This window comes from Schistocerca nitens, chromosome 7 (genome assembly GCF_023898315.1).
Source record: "Schistocerca nitens isolate TAMUIC-IGC-003100 chromosome 7, iqSchNite1.1, whole genome shotgun sequence".
Taxonomy (NCBI): domain Eukaryota; kingdom Metazoa; phylum Arthropoda; class Insecta; order Orthoptera; family Acrididae; genus Schistocerca; species Schistocerca nitens.
Genome location: NC_064620.1, coordinates 633,185,074 through 633,202,738, shown reverse-complemented (window position 1 = coordinate 633,202,738; position 17,665 = coordinate 633,185,074). Strand labels below are relative to the sequence as shown.

General features: G+C 37.5%; 2 protein-coding genes across 2 annotated transcripts in view; one reads left to right on the top strand and one right to left on the bottom strand.

The window, feature by feature from the left end:
- Positions 1-17,665, top strand: part of LOC126194656 (TRAF3-interacting protein 1) — a 260,931-nt gene that overhangs the window by 37,637 nt on the left and 205,629 nt on the right. The window lies entirely within an intron of this gene.
- Positions 13,774-16,553, bottom strand: LOC126194657 (uncharacterized). The gene is made up of 2 exons (XM_049932849.1): positions 16,324-16,553; positions 13,774-14,444 (listed from the first exon to the last, which is right to left on the bottom strand). The coding sequence occupies exons 1-2, from the start codon at positions 16,493-16,495 to the stop codon at positions 14,179-14,181; spliced, it is 438 nt and encodes a 145-aa protein (XP_049788806.1). The 5' UTR covers positions 16,496-16,553; the 3' UTR covers positions 13,774-14,178.

The following is a 17,665-nucleotide window of genomic DNA, read 5'->3' as shown; positions in this document are numbered from 1 at the left end:
AATTTTGAATTGCTTTAATTATTCTTGGATTTATTCCTATTGATATTAAAGCTTTCCATAAACTGGATAAAGGCACACTATCATAGGCTTTTTCTATATCTATGAATACTAAATGTATAGGTTGTGCCCGAACCATTTTTTTTTTTTTTCAATAATTTGTTGTAGGCAAAAGATATGATCAATTGTTGATCTTCCAGCTCTAAAACCTGCTTGTTCTCAGCCTCCTTTTCTTTGTATTCTTGTTCTAACAAATATTTAATAATTCTTCCATATAATCTACTGAAGGTATTGGCACTGTTATTCCCCTATAATTTTTACACTCATCTTTCGCTCCTTTTTTATGTATCACTGAAATATATCCTACTTTCAAATCATTTGGGACATCTTCCCCATTTAAACATCTTTCGAAAAGGTTTCTTAACAATTCCATTAATTTCTTTGTTCCTAATTTTAATAATTCCGCAGGAATACCTCCAATGCCTGTATACCTTCCATTCTTTAAAGATTTTATTGCAGTTTTTACTGTCTCTATTTCCAAACGGATGTAATTCTCTGCTTGTAGATCTATCATTTCATTATATTCAGGGTTTCCCAAGTATTCTTCCCTGTTTTCTGTTAATAAACTTTTAAAATATTTTTCCCAAGAGTCATGAGTAATATATTTAATATGTGTTGTTTCTTTGGAATTCCTTCTTAAATTTTTTATAGTTTTCCATGCTTCTGTGTTTCTTTTACCACCAATATAGGATCAATTTTTTGACATGACTGTTCCCAAACTTTGTTTTTTGCTTCTACATCTACATCTACATCTATACTCCGCGAGCCACCTTACGGTGTGTGGCGGAGGGTACTTATTGTACCACTATCTGATCCCCCCTTCCCTGTTCCATTCACGAATTGTGCGTGGGAAGAACGACTGCTTGTAAGTCTCCGTATTTGCTCAAATTTCTCGGATCTTTTCGTTGTGATCATTACGCGAGATATATGTGGGCGGTAGTGATATGTTGCCCATCTCTTCCCGGAATGTGCTCTCTCGTAATTTCGATAATAAACCTCTCCGTATTGCGTAACGCCTTTCTTGAAGTGTCCGCCACTGGAGCTTGTTCAGCATCTCCGTAACGCTCTTGCGCTGACTAAATGTCCCCATGACGAATCGCGCTGCTTTTCGCTGGATCATGTCTATCTCTTCTATTAATCCAACCTGGTAAGGGTTGCTTCTGCAACCTTTTTCCGGATTTTCGCTTGTTGTGCATTAAGCTCTATTTTATCTTGAAGATTTCTGGTATTTAACCATTTTAAATATTTTTCTTTCTTTAATTTCACTTCCTTTTTAATTTCTTCATTCCAGTAGTATAATGGATGGTTTGTACGTGTTTCTTCTGTTTCTCCTAAAGCTTCCTTGGCGACTTCATGTAGTTTATTTACAATATAATGATATTGATCTTCTGTATTATCAAACTCTGTTTCTACCAGTTTTTCATCTAATCTCTTTTGATATAAAAATATTGTGCTTTCATTCTCAAAACTATTCAAATTATATTTAGGAATTTTGATTTCTGTTTGTATATTTTCTATAGGACAATTTCGATTTTCTTCAGTGCTTTTTCCTCTGAAGGGGAATAAAAATTTGGAATTTACCAAATAATGATCGCTAAGAGTTACCCCTCTATATACTCTTATGTCATGTATTTTTATCCTCGTTTGCTGTTTAATTATAATATAGTCTATTATTGATTTTTGATTCAGTGTATCTTTATGCCATGTGTATTTATGTATTTCTTTATGTTGATAAAAGCCATTTAATATTTTCAATGAATTTTGTTCACAGATATCAATAAGTCTATTACCATTATCATTTATAACATTTTCTCCAAATGGTCCTATAATTTTATTTCCAATTTTACTTCCAGTTCTACTGTTAAAATCCCCTGCAATAATAATCTCCCTGGTTTTCCCGATATCCTCTATGATTCCATTTAAATTATTATAGAAATCATCCTTTTTACAAATTGGTTCATCTTCGCTTATTCCATATACTCCTATAATAGTAATTTTGTATCCATGAATATCAATATTAATTTTAATCAATTTTCATCAATAGGTTCCCAGTTTGTGACCATTCTTTTGAATTTGTTTTTCATCAATATCGATATCCCCCGTTTTGCTCTTTGAATTCAGTAAAAATTTAAAAACCCACTGCATCTTGAAAATGTGTGCCAAGGCCGAAATACGTAAAAAATTTAATTTAAATAATTTTCAAAGTCATAAATGTTATTAATCAGTTAGTTTGAATTTATCAGCCTAAGAGGGGTTGCTAAAGTTCACGTAATTTTAAATGTGCTTAATTCTGTCTAAATGAATTTTTATTACCACACGGAAAAAAAAAGGGTTCTACAACAAAGTCCATCCTTCATCTGTTGTGTGGATAATGTTATACCTGAATAAATTATTACATATGCTTTTTAAAAGTGTGGGTTTGTCATAAAAAAAGTAGATCTTACTCCCTTCGTGTACTAAGCATCGATTAATTGATGTGATACCCAGTCTGTGCCCCCACTCCACAAAATTTGAGCCTTGGTCAGTCACACATGTTTTTACAACCAAACCAATCTCTGTGAGTTCTTTGACAACTTCAAAAAATATGCGCGTCAGACGGGCGGCTCCTACTGGTCCTTTGGAGAAATGATATACTAATGGCTGTTCAAAATTTGAGAAGATGCCGTTAATCATTATAACGAATGCAGTATTGGCAACCACAGATGTACGTATGAAACCTCTCTCTCTTCAAATCCAATAACATAATCCCTAGAGCTGTAATATATCAAATTTTCCATTAGTGACATCTCATCCATAGACAAATTAACAATTATATCAGTTCCTGGTAACTGCTGCACTTTCTGCTTTAAAAGATGAAATATATTATTATTTATTCCACAATTTAATTGTATATCTTTCACATACCTTTGTAAGGTACGTACTGATGGAAGGCTAAAGCGGTGTGATAAAAAACTGTATGCCTGAGTACTATAATACAACAAATTAAGTGCAAATAATTTAGTTTAATCTTTCCATCGCACACCACGTTTTCCATGCGGTGCCATCTCGCCCCTCCCCCCTCCCCCCTCCCCCCCCTCCAGTTTTTTTTTTTTTACAACAGAACGTTTGTGGAATTTTATTGAAACAAATCTGTATGAAATGTCAGCAATCAATCGCAATTTTTGTTTTTACTTTTCAGATCTACCTAGGTTTCGGCCACTGAGTGGCCAGTCTCAAAGCTTTTGATATGTGCTTACATCTAAACCGTCATGTTGACAGTTACGTTCAGCATTACGGTATAGATGTATACATAACTCAAAGCATTGAGAATAGCCATACTGTGCCCGAAATCTATGTGGATCTGGAAAATGAAAACAAAAATTGCGACTGATTGGTGACATTCTCTACAGATTTGTACAAAACAGTCACTGGGCACCAGCTCAAAAATGGAGTCAAACCTGATTGAAGAAATCCAGCTGATTTTAATAAGCCTTGTGAATTTACAAAAATGTTCAAATGTGTGTGAAATCTGATGGGACTTAACCTAAATTGTCCTAAGGACAAACACACACATCCAACCCGTGGGAGGATTTGAACCTCCGCCAGGACCAGCCGCACAGTCCATGACTGCAGCGCCTTAGACCGCTCAGCTAATCCCGCGCGGCATGAACTTACAGTTAACGAAAATAAACAGTTTTCAATGGTTGTGAACAGATAATGTATTCAATGAAAAAAAAATATTTACAATTTAACGATAACTTGGTTTGAACAATAATATTACACAATAGGATTTTTTTTATCTTCCAAGAACTTGAGTATGACCTGCGTCAAAGTGGAGCTTGAAGAATCTGCCACTGGAAGAAATTCCAGGAAATGCTCCCGAATTCGGACATCGTATACCCCGTCGAGTCTTGTCTCCTGGACGAAAAGTACCACAACTGTCATCTGCTCAACTTTTGAAATATCTGGTGTGCAGTCCAGAATTATATTGTAGTACTTTGCAGATTTCATCATTAATAGAATGTTGTTGGTTATGATGATCCAATAAGATGAATTGTTCCATTCTGTGTTTCTTTTCCAAGATAATAATGACCCTTGTTCTCACCTTGCTTTGTTCTGTGTTGGTGCTCCATCATCATAGTGTCGAACTTTCCGAATAATTCAACGAGTTTCAAGAAGTTCCTGGCTGAAAGAGTGTATCTGTACTTCCTCTCAAAGGCAGACATTGCCAACCCAGGAAATGAATTATTGCTCTATTAAGTGCTCAAGAACATTTTTCAAACATCTGCTTTCAGTATTCAGAAGCCTTTGACGATGGGCGTCAACAGTTCATGACTTTTTCAGTCCCTCAGGAAACACAATCCACTTTTTATGTGAATTTAAATGCTCGGTAGACTTACCGTGGCTTTTGAGATGCAAAGCAAGTTGCCGCCAGTCGCTTATACCGTTCTTTGCAATTTTTACTGTAGATGACGAAAAACGTTTGCAATATAAGCAGAACACAGCATCCTTGCCCTTTGAGTACACCAACCAACGTCTATCTGCTTCTTCTAAATTCTTCAAAGAATAGCTGTAGTGTACAGTGCTGAAACGCCGGTTGTCTGTGGTTTTAGGACATTTTTCAGCTTCCTTAGTGTGCTCGGGAGAACCTCGCATAACCAAAGTCGTTTGAATGCAGTCAGTAATATTTCCGGTATCTGAGACAATTGTCTCTTCCAGTTTAAGCTCGCCTTCAATCCCTTCTCCAGGGGTGAGTACCTCGGCTGATGTTCCTCTGGTATTTTCCGAATCAGGTCGCCTAATTTCAGTTCTGCCTGATGTTTCAATCTCGGAGCTTTCGTCACAAAGCAGGTCTTGAGTCCAGACGAGGTCTGTTGAACATGTTGTGGATGGCCCACCGTAAGCATTGCTACTGTATGCGGTGGTCGCAGTACTGTGTTCGTCAACTTTCTGGTCATGTCCTGAAAATAAAGATGTAGCTGCAGTAGCTCCAGTTAGTTTCTGTACTTTCAGGATCTATTTTTCCACCCTCGCTGCTGCTAGATCATTCTCTCTTTGGCTTGAAATATCATTGTAGCGCATCCTTTTGCTTCTTATCATCATCTTCCTTTAGCGCCTGTCTTTTCCTATATTCACTGTCAGACAGTCTTTTTCTACCGTCGGCCATGTTTCTATCCAGCCTGCAAAAAGAACGATTACGTGAAACTAACTGTTGATGTCAGTGTACTAACTTTATTTGTAACACACTTCACAGACAATTTCCAGATATTCCACTGCACGTAAACGGAAAATTGTATTACTGTAGGATACACTGTTCAGGAGATGAAATCATAAGAATTGAGCTGCGTGAAATTGAATTTCAGGGGCAGAATTTCACTACAGAAGCAGATGAAACGGTCAAAGAATTGGGCAGAAGACAATGGAGAGGGAAAGCATAAGGAGATGGAGTAACAAAATAATACAATAAATACACACCTTGGCATCGACAGGTACTAATGCTAGTCGAAACATATTAACTCACTGCACTGCGGTCGTTAATTTCAAAGAAATGACACTCGACATCTGTCGTAATTTCCATGTGTCACTTCTTTCGTGTCCGATTATGGAATAAGGGGTAACAAAGTAGTCATCGCCATATCACTTCACTTTTCTTCGCTTTATTTTCATTCTAGCTATTGGGACAACACGTGCTTATTTGCTGACTTGCCAATTTTTGAAGTAACAGATCATAAGAAAAATAAATTTTTCTATTCTCACCAATCTTGACTCCCTCGGCCAACAACCGAAACGAATTCTGCAGCTTTCGTTGTAGAGAATGCAACAATACCTATTGCCTGGAAAGGCGAAGTGGTGACGCGGCAGTGCCAGGAACTAGGTCACGTGACGAGGTACAGCGAGGCTACAGTTAAACTAGCGCCCAAGAAGAAGAAGCAAGATGCTCACAACAAGTGTGTAACCGATGATTTGGATAAATGTATTATCAGGCAGCAATTTGTATGGCATTATGAACAATAGAAAGAAATGCGAACTTTTGTCAAACAGAAATGAGCTTCAAAGCTGACAAGGAAACCCTTAGAAACTATGTTTTGTCTATGGATTTTCGTTTTAGAAGGTGTCAAAATTAACGTTTTGTTATGTGTGGATGAGAGGGCATTGTTGCTAAAAGACCGTACTTTCTCAGGTTTTCTTCAGAAGCAACCAGTAGTTAACAAAGATGAAACGTGGATTCACACGTATTATACAGTAAATAAATGTTGGCAAAGTGATAGTGTGCGAGTAGTATTGTCAAACAAAAGTGCCAGTCAGAGTTTAATTGTTGTTCATCCAGGTGGCGACGGGTGTTTCGTGGCTCAAAAACCAAAACGTCCGACTATCACACTTCGTACAAAATTACTACCTGACAAGGAAAGTGCCCATCGTAAGAATAAACTGCAACCACAACGTCACAGGATAAAAGTACAAAAGGACAAGCTCATTTTAAAAAGTATTGGTTCCAAGTACTTCAAAAAAGTTGCTCTCGATTTATTGATAAGCCAAATCAGTATACCACTGAACAGGGCCGGCGCAGGACACGTGCGAAACTTGCGGCCGCACGGGGCAGCACTTTCCGAGGGGCGGCAAATCTGCCGCACCAGAGGGAGCGGCTTTGGGAACTGTGGCATGGCACCTCGACTACCTGCCGGCCGCCCCTGTTGAACAAGGGAGGGAGGAGGACTAATTTCTTTATCGCTACTGTGGCAGCACCGTCGTGTTTACGCCGGAGGAACAGAGAGAGGGCAGCAATTTGGCGTACACGCCAGTATTCTTATGAGTGGGGCGCTGCCAGCCTGTTATGTGCCGTGTGTTTACTCGCAACTAATTTTGCAGAAGACGAAATCTAATTTGGAAATTCGAATGCAATGTTCGATACTGCGGTTACATGTTAAGCCTCAAGCAATTTTGCTATGCCCTTCAATGGCAGTTTCCGAGAGATTTATTCTTCCCACATTATGGAAAAAAATGGTTGAACATTACTACAGTCAAACATGTCCAACACCTACAATGGCTAGAAATGTTCTAAATGGGTAAATACTCTGCGAGTAATTACAAGGGATAAAGACATTGCTAATAAGCCTGGCATAAGTTGGGTTTTTTGAAAATTTTTGCTATCCGTTTCTGAGTGATGTTGTTGTTGTGGTCTTCAGTCCTGAGACTGGTTTGATGAAGCTCTCCATGCTACTCTATCCTGTGCAAGCTTCTTCATCTCCCAGTACCTACTGCAACCTACATCCTTCTGAATCTGCTTAGTGTATTCGTCTCTTGGTCTCCCTCTAAGATTTTTACCCTCCACGCTGCCCTCCAATACTAAATGGGTGATCCCTTGATACCTCAGAACATGTCCTACCAACCGGTCCCTTCTTCTAGTCGCGTTGTGCCACAAACTTCTCTTCTCCCCAATCCTATTCAGTACCTCCTCATTAGTTATGTGATCTACCCATCTAATCTTCAGCATTCTTCTGTAACACCACATTTCGAAAGCTTCTATTCTCTTCTTGTCCAAACTATTTATCGTCCATGTTTCACTTCCATACATGGCTACACTCCATAAAAATACTTTCAGAAACGACTTCCTGACACTTAAATCTATACTCGACGTTCACAAATTTTTCTTCATCAGAAACGCTTTCCTTGCCATTGCCAGTCTACATTTTATATCCTCTCTACTTCGACCGTCATCAGTTATTTTGCTCCCCAAACAGCAAAACTCCTTTACTACTTTAAGCATCTCATTTCCTAATCTGATTCCCTCAGCATCACCCGACTTAATTCGACTACATTCCATTATCCTCGTTTTGCTTTTGTTGATGTTCATCTTATATCCTCCCTTCAAGACACTGTCCATTCCGTTCAACTGCTCTTCCAAGTCCTTTGCTGTCTCTGACAGAATTACAATGTCATAGGCAAACCTCAAAGTTTTTATTTCTTCTCCATGGATTTTAATACCTACTCCGAATTTTTCTTTTGTTTCCTCTACTGCTTGCTCAATATACAGATTGAATAACATTGGGGAGAGGCTACAACCCTGTCTCACTCCCTTCCCAACCAATGCTTCCCTTTCATGCCCCTCGACTCTAATAACTGCCATCTGGTTTCTGTACAAATTGTAAATAGCCTTTCGCTGCCTGTATTTTACCCCTGCCACCTTCAGAATTTGAAAGAGAGTATTCCAGTCAACATTGTCAAAAACTTTCTCTAAGTCTACAAATGCTAGAAACTTAGGTGTGCCTTTCCTTAATCTTTCTTCTAAGATAAGTCGTAAGGTCAGTATTGCCTCACGTGTTCCCAAATTTCTACGGAATCCAAACTGATCTTCCCTGAGGTCGGCTTCTACCAGTTTTTCCATTCGTCTGTAAAGAATTCGCGTTAGTATTTTGCAGCTGTGACTTATTAAACTGATAGTTCGGTAATTTTGAAGTCTGAGGATATTTCGCCTGTCTCGTACATCTTGCTCACCAGATGGTAGAGTTTTGTCAGGACTGGCTCTCCCAAGGCCGTCTGTAGTTCTAATGGAATGTTGTCTACTCCCGGAGCCTTGTTTCGACTCAGGTCTTTCAGTGCTTTGTCAAACTCTTCACGCAAGATCATATCTCCCATTTCATCTTCATCTGCAACGTCTTCCATTTCCATAATATTGTCCTCAAGTACATCACCCTTGTATAGACCCTCTATATACTCCTTCCACCTTTCTGCTTTCCCTTCTTTGCTTAGAACTGGGTTTTCATCTGAGCTCTTGATATTCATACAAGTGGTTCTCTTTTCTCCAAAGGTCTCTTTAATTTCCCTGTAGGCAGTATCTGTCTTACCCCTAGTGAGATAAGCCTCTACATCCTTACATCCAAAAATTTTGAGAAAGTAATATACGTAAGAATCTGGAACTTCCTGGTATGCAAAAAAGTGCTTTTGAAGGGGCAGTATGGGTTTGTCAAGGGGTCGTCCACCATTACAGCAGCATCCAACTTAATCAAAGGTGTCACTCAGGCAATAGATAATAAAGAACATATATATGGCATCTTTCTGGACTTACAAAAAGCATTTGACTGTGTTATACGACCACGTTGCTGGGCAAACTGTGGAACTATGGCATTCGAGGCACAGCTTATAATCTGATGAGGTCCTACTTGACAAATAGGAAGCAGTTTGTGTCTATTAGCAATACAGAGGGAGCATACAAATCAAACACCACTGACATAAATTTTGGTATTCTACAGGGGTCAATATTAGGACCACTTCTTTTTATTGTTTATGTTAATGATATTCAGTCCATAACAAACCATGCAACAGCTATCTTACATGCAGATGATACCACTTTAATATGCCGCAATCCAAGCTATTCGCAGCTCAAAGTGGAATCCAATACAGCAGCAGGCTTAATTCTGCAATATTTTAATGAAAACAAACTAAAATTAAACACAAATTTGATCTTGGGAGGCAAAAAACTCATGAAAACCAAATCTTAATGGGTGATGAATACATTAAAAAACAATACTCGACCAAGTTTCTTGGCCTGACACTTGATGCAGCGTTAAACTGGTCTGATCATGTGAATGATATTTGCAAAAAGCTGTGTACTACCATATATATCCTAAGAAAACTGACACCTTTTTGTAACATCACCACTCTGAGGCAAATATATTTTGCACTATTTGAATCTCATCTAAGCTATGGGATAGAGGTATGGGGATCCAGCAGTAAAGGTAATATGAAAAGTGTACTTATCTTACAAAAGAAGGCACTTAGAATTATGGGAAAGAAATGTGCCAGGGAGTCCTGCAGAAATTTGTTTAAAGAATTAAAAATACTAACTGTTCATAACCTGTATGTGCTGAAGATAATCATTATGGCAGTAAACAGTAACAAAACACTTAATAAAGAAATACACGATCACAACACTAGAGGTAGAGAGAGACCCCACATCATCTCCCATAGAACAACACTTTATGAGAAAAGCCCTCACTATGCAGGCATAAAACTACTGAATTGCTTCCATCCTAATATCTCCAAATTGCCCACTACAAAACTAAAAACGAAATTAAAATTATGGCTCCTAAACAATCCTGTATATTCAATAGATGAGTTTCTAGATTTAGTACACTCGTATGATGGAAGACCATCTATCTAAAAATATGTGTAATCTCAGATCTTACGGCCGAGTGCACCAATCTCGATTAACAGTTAACCGCGGTTAAGTCGATATATAATCCTGTTCAGCACAGTATTCTGGTGCACCAACATCGATCTAAGTTAAACGAGGGAATCGACCGCGGTTATATTTAACCGGGGCTCTTTCCCGGTTTTCTCGACATAACCACGGTTTTAGAAGCATACACTATTAAGATGGCAGCGCGTTTTGATGTTATGGATGGCATTGAGGAAGATTTGTTATACCTCGGCCATTTAAATTGGGATCGAAATCGTGTTGGAGTGATTGTGGAAAGGGGAAACCCTTTTAAAGATTATGGTGACAGGAAGTTTGAAGAGAGATTTCGTCTGTCAAAAGAATCAGTGTGGTGGTTATTAAATTAATGATACGTTAGAATTTCCTACTGATCGGAATAACCCTGTTTCTCCGATAAACAGACTTTTGATTACTTTAAGGGCATATGCAACAGGTGCATTCAACATTCTTATTGGGGACAACAGTAATATACATCGTACAACAACACAACGAATCATCGGTGATGTATCAGACATCATAGCATCACTGTCTCCTCGCTTTATAAAATTTCCTACAAGAGAAGAAGTGCGCTCTGTGATGTATGGTTTTAGTCAATAGGACCGATTTCCTGGCGTTCTTGGTACCTTGGATTGTACCCATATAAGAATTCAGTCTCCTGGAGGACATAATGCTGAACTTTCCTGCAATAGGAAATCATGTTTTTTCCTTTAACTGTCAAACCATTAGTGATCACAATTTGTTAGTAAGAGATATTGTCGCTCAATGGCCGGGCTCTGTGCCCGACAGTACCATATTTCTCAATTGCGCTCGCAGAGCTCAATTTGAAAAAGGAGAAATACCACAAGGTCACTTATTGGGAGATAGTGGTTATGCATGTAAATCCTACTTGTTAACTCCACTTCTAAATCCGCAAAATGAAGCAGAGCATCGGTATAACAGGTCTCATATTAAAACTAGAAACACTGTTGAGAAAAAATACGGCATGTGGAAGAGAAGATTTCCCATATTATCTGTAGGAATAAGATGTAATCCACAGGAAGCAATGTCAATCATTGTGGGTATGGCTGTCTTGCATAATATTGCGAGGAGTACAAGCAGTGATGAACCACCAGAAGATCCTGAAATTTCTCGACTTTTAAATCAGTTACGTGATGAGAGAGGCCCCAACATTGAAGACAACGAACCAGTGCTACCTGGACAGCAGATGTATCGCGATGATACGTTACCTGGAAGAGCAGTTCGCCGTGCTATAATTAATGAACATTTCCGATAATCTAACATAAATTCAGACATTGTTCCTAATGGAAAAATTATGATTATAGTTATGGGATTTCGCCGTATTTTCAATTTTTCAGATTATTTCAGCATGTAATCTATTTTGTTTCTGCTGTCTAGCGAACATAAAAGTACTCACTGAACTGGGTGTGTGATGCGAAATTTGAGGTTTTGTTGTGCCAGGGACAGGATGTGCTGCCTACAGACAATTACCCGGCTGCTGCTTTTCTGAGATTTATTTTTTAGTGTGGAACTGTTGCTAATTCATTATTAAAGATATATTTTGTGCATCACATTGGTTGTGAAAGCAATGCAGTACTCTGTTATTTATATACAGGTTCAGTTTCTGGGTATGTACTTAAATTTGAGAAAAAATGACTCCATTATATTTAGAGAGTGTGAGAGTAAAAGCGAGTGGAATAAAATATAATGGATACTTCTGTATTTTGTTCACTATAGATCCTAAACATCTCTTAAATTTTCTACTGTAACAACAAATATGTGAATGTCCAACAGTTTTGCAATATTAAAAGAGCACATTCTTTATTATTAGAACCTTTCAGTTTAGAGATTATTTTACTGTACTTCTCCTCAGTATTAATGCAGTCTTATCACCTAGATTAGCTTAAAATTGTGAATATGCAGTACACACATGGGCGCAAAATAAATAATCATTTGTGTATTAACATAAAATGTCAGATTGGGATTGTTTATTTGTTAAATTGTTTCCATATTAACCACTACTCTTTATTTACAATATGATTTTCTTAAACATAAGTGTGTGTGGCCATAAGGTTGTGCAAAGAATTGAATTACGTTGTTAATTCTAGTCAGTCATGCGTGTAGCAGCACTTTACACAATATTATGCACAACTGTATGGCATTAAAATTATATATATATATATATATATATATATATATATATATTGAAGACAAATTTGTGTTTAGAAATTGCCACCAAAAAAAAGTTCTCATTGCTACAAAACGCAATGGAATGTTGTCAGCAATGTCTAATACTTTGGGGATCTGTGCAAGAGCAATAATTAGTTAAGGAGTGTGCTACTTCAGAAGATATGAAAGCAGAACTGTAATGCTGTGGGTTGACAGTACAAAGTGTCATACTTTGTTATTACTGAGGGAAACTCCCTCCCTCACTCTGTCACTGATATTGATGCAGTTTTTTCATATATTTAATGCTCACCTGTAGAGAAGGGAATTCCTTGTCATTGCATAGTGCCACAGAAAAATGCCTCACTACAAGTACAGTTGTGGCAGGAGTTATGGGTTGCCATCATAAACATTAGCAGGTGCAGAATATTGCTAAGAAAGCCACACATGCTATGACTACTATAGCAGAAACCAGTGACCCATCATAGGAATGCATTTCTGAAAATATCTTGCTACAAATTTTGCTGTGTGAAAAGTTATGGGCTGACATTGTAAACATAACAGGTGCTAGAGAAGCCACACAATGCTAATCTCACTACTGTCCATATTAGCAATGTATTATTCAATAATGCCTCTCTACAAATACTGTTATGATAAATGTTACAGGTTTCCACCACACACATTACCAAGTGGTGTGGCTAGGAAAGCCACATATGCTATGCTTACTTTTGCAGAAAAGAGAACCCACCACAGCAATGTATTTCTCAACATGCCTCACTTCAGATTGTATTGTCATAAAAGATATAGGTTCCCTTTATAAACATTACCTGGTGCAGAGTATTGCATGGAAAATGGCACACACAAAATTATGATTTGGAGCACTTTCCCTCATAATTTAATATGTTAGGATATTCGGGTATAAACAATGCAAAACATGATAACATTGGGCCTCATGTATATAACTGTTACAGCACATATGTTCATTCCAAAGTTAGAGTAACAAGGATGCTTTATTACTATTATTTTGTTTCATTAACAGTGTACCTCATTGTTAAGTCATTTAAGTAGAAATTGGCACCTGACGTTATGGCTGCAGGCCTGCAACTGACATGTAGCTTACTTGTGTAAACTGCAGTGTTGCTAATCTGTTTTTATATATGAAGTAATTCTAATTTTAAGTGATTGGATGAAACTTAGTCCAGACCAAATAAGCTGTAAGCAGATATTAGACAGACCAGGATAGAAGCAGTATCACTAACAGGACAAACTCAGAGAAACAATTTGAATTGAGAGACAACTTTAATACATCAGACAAAATACAACAAGCACAAAAAATTAAAAAAATTCACTGTCACAGGAAAAAAAGTCAAGTGTCACTGGCATTTTTCTTCTTCCAGTACTTTAGTTTTTCTTTCAGGGCCAGAATCTTTAAATTTTTTATCCTCAGCTCCTTTTGGTGCTCTGCCTTCATCATGAGTAATTGGGCCTCCAGTAGTTCCACTCTCTTCTTGCACACATTGTCAATCACTGTTCCCGAACCTGATGGCCTAGGTTTTGCAGGCATCCTGCGACGATGCCATGTATTTTTTGGCGTGCAAATGTTTTCATTGGGTTGATCAGGATACTGTGAAACAGATTGCAACTGGGTGACATCCAACAGAACATTATTTGGTGTCTCTTTACTTAGTATTACAACAGGTGTGTGGGAAGTGCTAGGTTGTGTGCACTCTGCTGACTCGACAACTGAAGCAGGTGGCCTGTTCTCACTGCACTGCACTGCTCTCCATGTTGACAACATCCACAATCATGCTAAACTGTGCATCGGAATCATATGCATTTGTTAACGGTTTCGTTGAGGAACCAACAATTTCTAATAGTTTAGCCCGATCATGGATCGTGGTTTTTTGGGTAGGCTTCCCCCCACCTGTTTTATACACTTCCACCTTTTCTTCTGCAAGGTCTTTTCGAAGTCTTCTTTTCATATTTTCATAACAGATTTTCAGCCTGTCACAGGATCTTTTTGTCACACCTGAAATTAAATAAATGTAGTTTGTAGTACCATAAATTAATTCTTATATTATTTGCATTCATAAGTCCATTTTGCATTCTGAGGCTCTTAAGGGGCTCAAAATCATGAAAAGTTCAATTTTTACTTTTTTGCGTTTTCTGAATCTGCAGACTATTACCTTTTAATAGATATATAATTTATTCAATTCCGAAGACTACAACTATTTTTAAATTTTTTTTGAAATGTGTTCTACATGGGCGTGACCCACTGTGGCGCTGTTAAACTGCTGTCAAATGGTGTTATTATTAACGTCCGTGTTCATCAGGTACATTTTAGTGATGTGAGATAAAGTATGTGTTGTGGCTAACCTGTGATGGTTCAATATATATCGCTGGTGTGATTGTCGATTGTTTCATATTTATTTACTCTGTCGTTATCTCAAAAATATTCGTAATTAATTCGTAATTAATTAATTCTGTTTCTTGAGTCTCTGTTTTGTTGAAGTATAATAATGAGTAAAAGTAAAGTTATTAGAAATCCTCTGAAGGCTTTTAAGAAAAGGAGAAATGTTGGAAAGCCAAAGGTATGTGTTATTACTGTAAACAATAAAGACGACGAAAATCCCCAACATAGCTTGTGTCCCAAAGAAGAAGACAGTTGGTGTAAATATAACAAAGGATTGCTAACTGGTGAAGTGTACACTCATAAGCATAGTCTGCCTCATGCAATAATGGAGGTGATAAAACCTATTTTCAGAGACTTAGCAGCAACTGAACTGTTGAAAAAGTGTATTCACGGAAAAACTCAAAACCCCAATGAAAGTGTAAATAGTGTTATATGGTCGAGAATCCCCAAGACTGTATTTGTTGGAATAGAAACACTTCACTTTGGTGTGTATGATGCTGTTGCGACTTTCAATGATGGCAACATTGTAAGGTGCAAGGTATTTAGAAATATGGGAATGAAGATAGGTTCTAACATGGTACGAGCGATGCTTGCTTTAGACAAGGAACGCCTTCGGGCTGCAGACAGGGCTGTAAAGAGTCTAGAAATACAAGCAAGAGTAAACAGGAGGAGGAACAAGAGGAAGCTGTAGGAGGAGTTTGCAGAGGATGAAGATAATCCATCCTATGGACCTGGAATGCACTAAAAAGTTAATCCAATCTTTGTCGCTCGATTCCCAAAACTTTTATTTTCTCATACTAATTACATGTTTTCTAAGGATCTTCCAAACATATTTGTTTCAAACTTTCAGTAAATGTTACACAGTACCTTCTGCATAATTTAACACAGCGTTTTTCCAAAAAACTGTATATTTTTGAATATATAAATAAAAAATTGCAAAAAAATGTTGTGAATTTTCATTACAATTGAAAAAAATCATCTTTAATAACTGAACTAAAATTTTGTAAAATCCCTGTGTTAAGTTGTAGCCCATATTCCAATAAATAATCTGTAAAAAGTTCAACTTCCTACCTCAAATACTTTGTGAGGAAAGATGTAATTTATAAGCGTTATTTTAACATTGCAAGTATAGGGCGTTCCGGAACCCCTTAACTTATAACTGCAATAAAAATCTAAGATCTGTATATGGCTTTTGTTTACATATCAGTTCATTAAAAAGAAAGTGGTATAGGCATATATGAAGAATACGGCACAGGGCTAAGTGAGAAACGTATGTTCACAATTTTCAACATAAAAGCTTCCGTTAGTCACATAATATTTAGTTAACAGTAGCACGGCATTGGATTTTAAATTTAAAACTAACAAAACATAGTCCTATCACGTATTTCAGTGGTACGCCAGTAACAGTTTCAAATTTCAAACTAAAAGCCAGTGTGTGCCATATCCTACGCTTACAATGAACCTAGAAAAGTTATTCATTTATGAGTAAACTTACCAGTAGTAGAATTAAATTGCGCCTCCACATGGGACCACATTGCCTGTTTTTCTTTTAAGCTGCAGCCGTCGGTTTTCTTATTTTCAAGAACGGATGCATTTGCACCCACCAGTTCAAGAAGTACATCTATCTCGTACTTCGAGAAATTAGGTGTTCTTCTTTTATTCTCCATTATTCTCCAAAAAAGAAACCAACAGATCAGAAATAGGTACCGAGGTATGTACACACACTTCTGCTTGTTGACGGAAAAGACAGCAAAGATAGAACGTGGCACCAGCGATTATCTGTGCAATTTCATCTTTGCGTTGCCAGGGCACGCTCCATTCACCATTGCAATGTAGAGAGTTTACCGCGGTCAAATGCACAGTTGGCTGACGATGGTTTGCTGACCAGCGATTAACGTTGGTGCACTGCAGAAACATTTTAAACACGATTTACTTTTAACCATGATCGCGGGACCTTGGTTATCATGCTTTTTGACCGGGGTTGGTGCACTCGGCCATTAGACTGTGTCACAAACTGTAAATACTTGAATGTAAGATATGAATACTGTGTCACAAACTGTAGATTCCTTAATCTAAGTATGGCAATAACAATTTTTTTTAATGTATGGTCCATATATGTAACTCTGTTCTCTGAACTAAATTTAGAAAATGTTGTGTAGATAAAAGTGCCAGCCAATAATATGTAACCGTAGTAAGTAAGGCTCTGACTTATCCGGAATACTGGGAAAAAAAACCTTTTTTGTAATCAGTTGATGTTGGATCAAAATAAATAAATAAACAAAATAAATAAATAAACAAAATAAATAAATAAATTTGCCCTCTAGCCATCCCTGCTTAGCCATTTTGCATGGGAGGAAGCTATCATGCAAAAAACTGTGGAAGCAACTCTCTAGAAATTCAGAAATTACTGCTGGTCCTCTTTTCAGTTTGGTTTATCTTATATAACCACTACTATTTGGTGGTGCATTTGATTTGTACTGAGTTTTAGAGACAGGCATCAGTGTGGTGGATCTCGATGTATATTTGGGTGCATGCAACTTTTTAAACCCATTTCATACATTAATGTGAAAAATCAATTGTTACATACTATGAAGCAGGACAGTTAGAACTTAGGTGTGAGTCCATATGCTGCCAATATCATTTATGAATTCGAACCCGTGAGAGACTGACGGTCCCTAAACTGTGGAAAACCCTCTCTTAAGTGACTCAATAAAAGAGTGCTTGAACCTGGTATTCATGTCCAGATCTGTTAATCTGAATGAATGGCAACTCCATAAAGGTGAAATAATCAGTTGTAGGCTGATAGATCATCATAAATTGGGGGTAGGCCTGCATTC

Excerpts from the sequence above, each read along its gene's own strand:
- LOC126194657 (XM_049932849.1), bottom strand. The coding sequence starts at position 16,495 with ATGGAGAATAAAAGAAGAACACCTAATTTCTCGAAGTACGAGATAGAT. Across the intron at positions 14,445-16,323 it reads GCAATTTAATTCTACTACTG|GTGTGACAAAAAGATCCTGT; the intron begins GTAAGTTTACTC and ends ATTTAATTTCAG.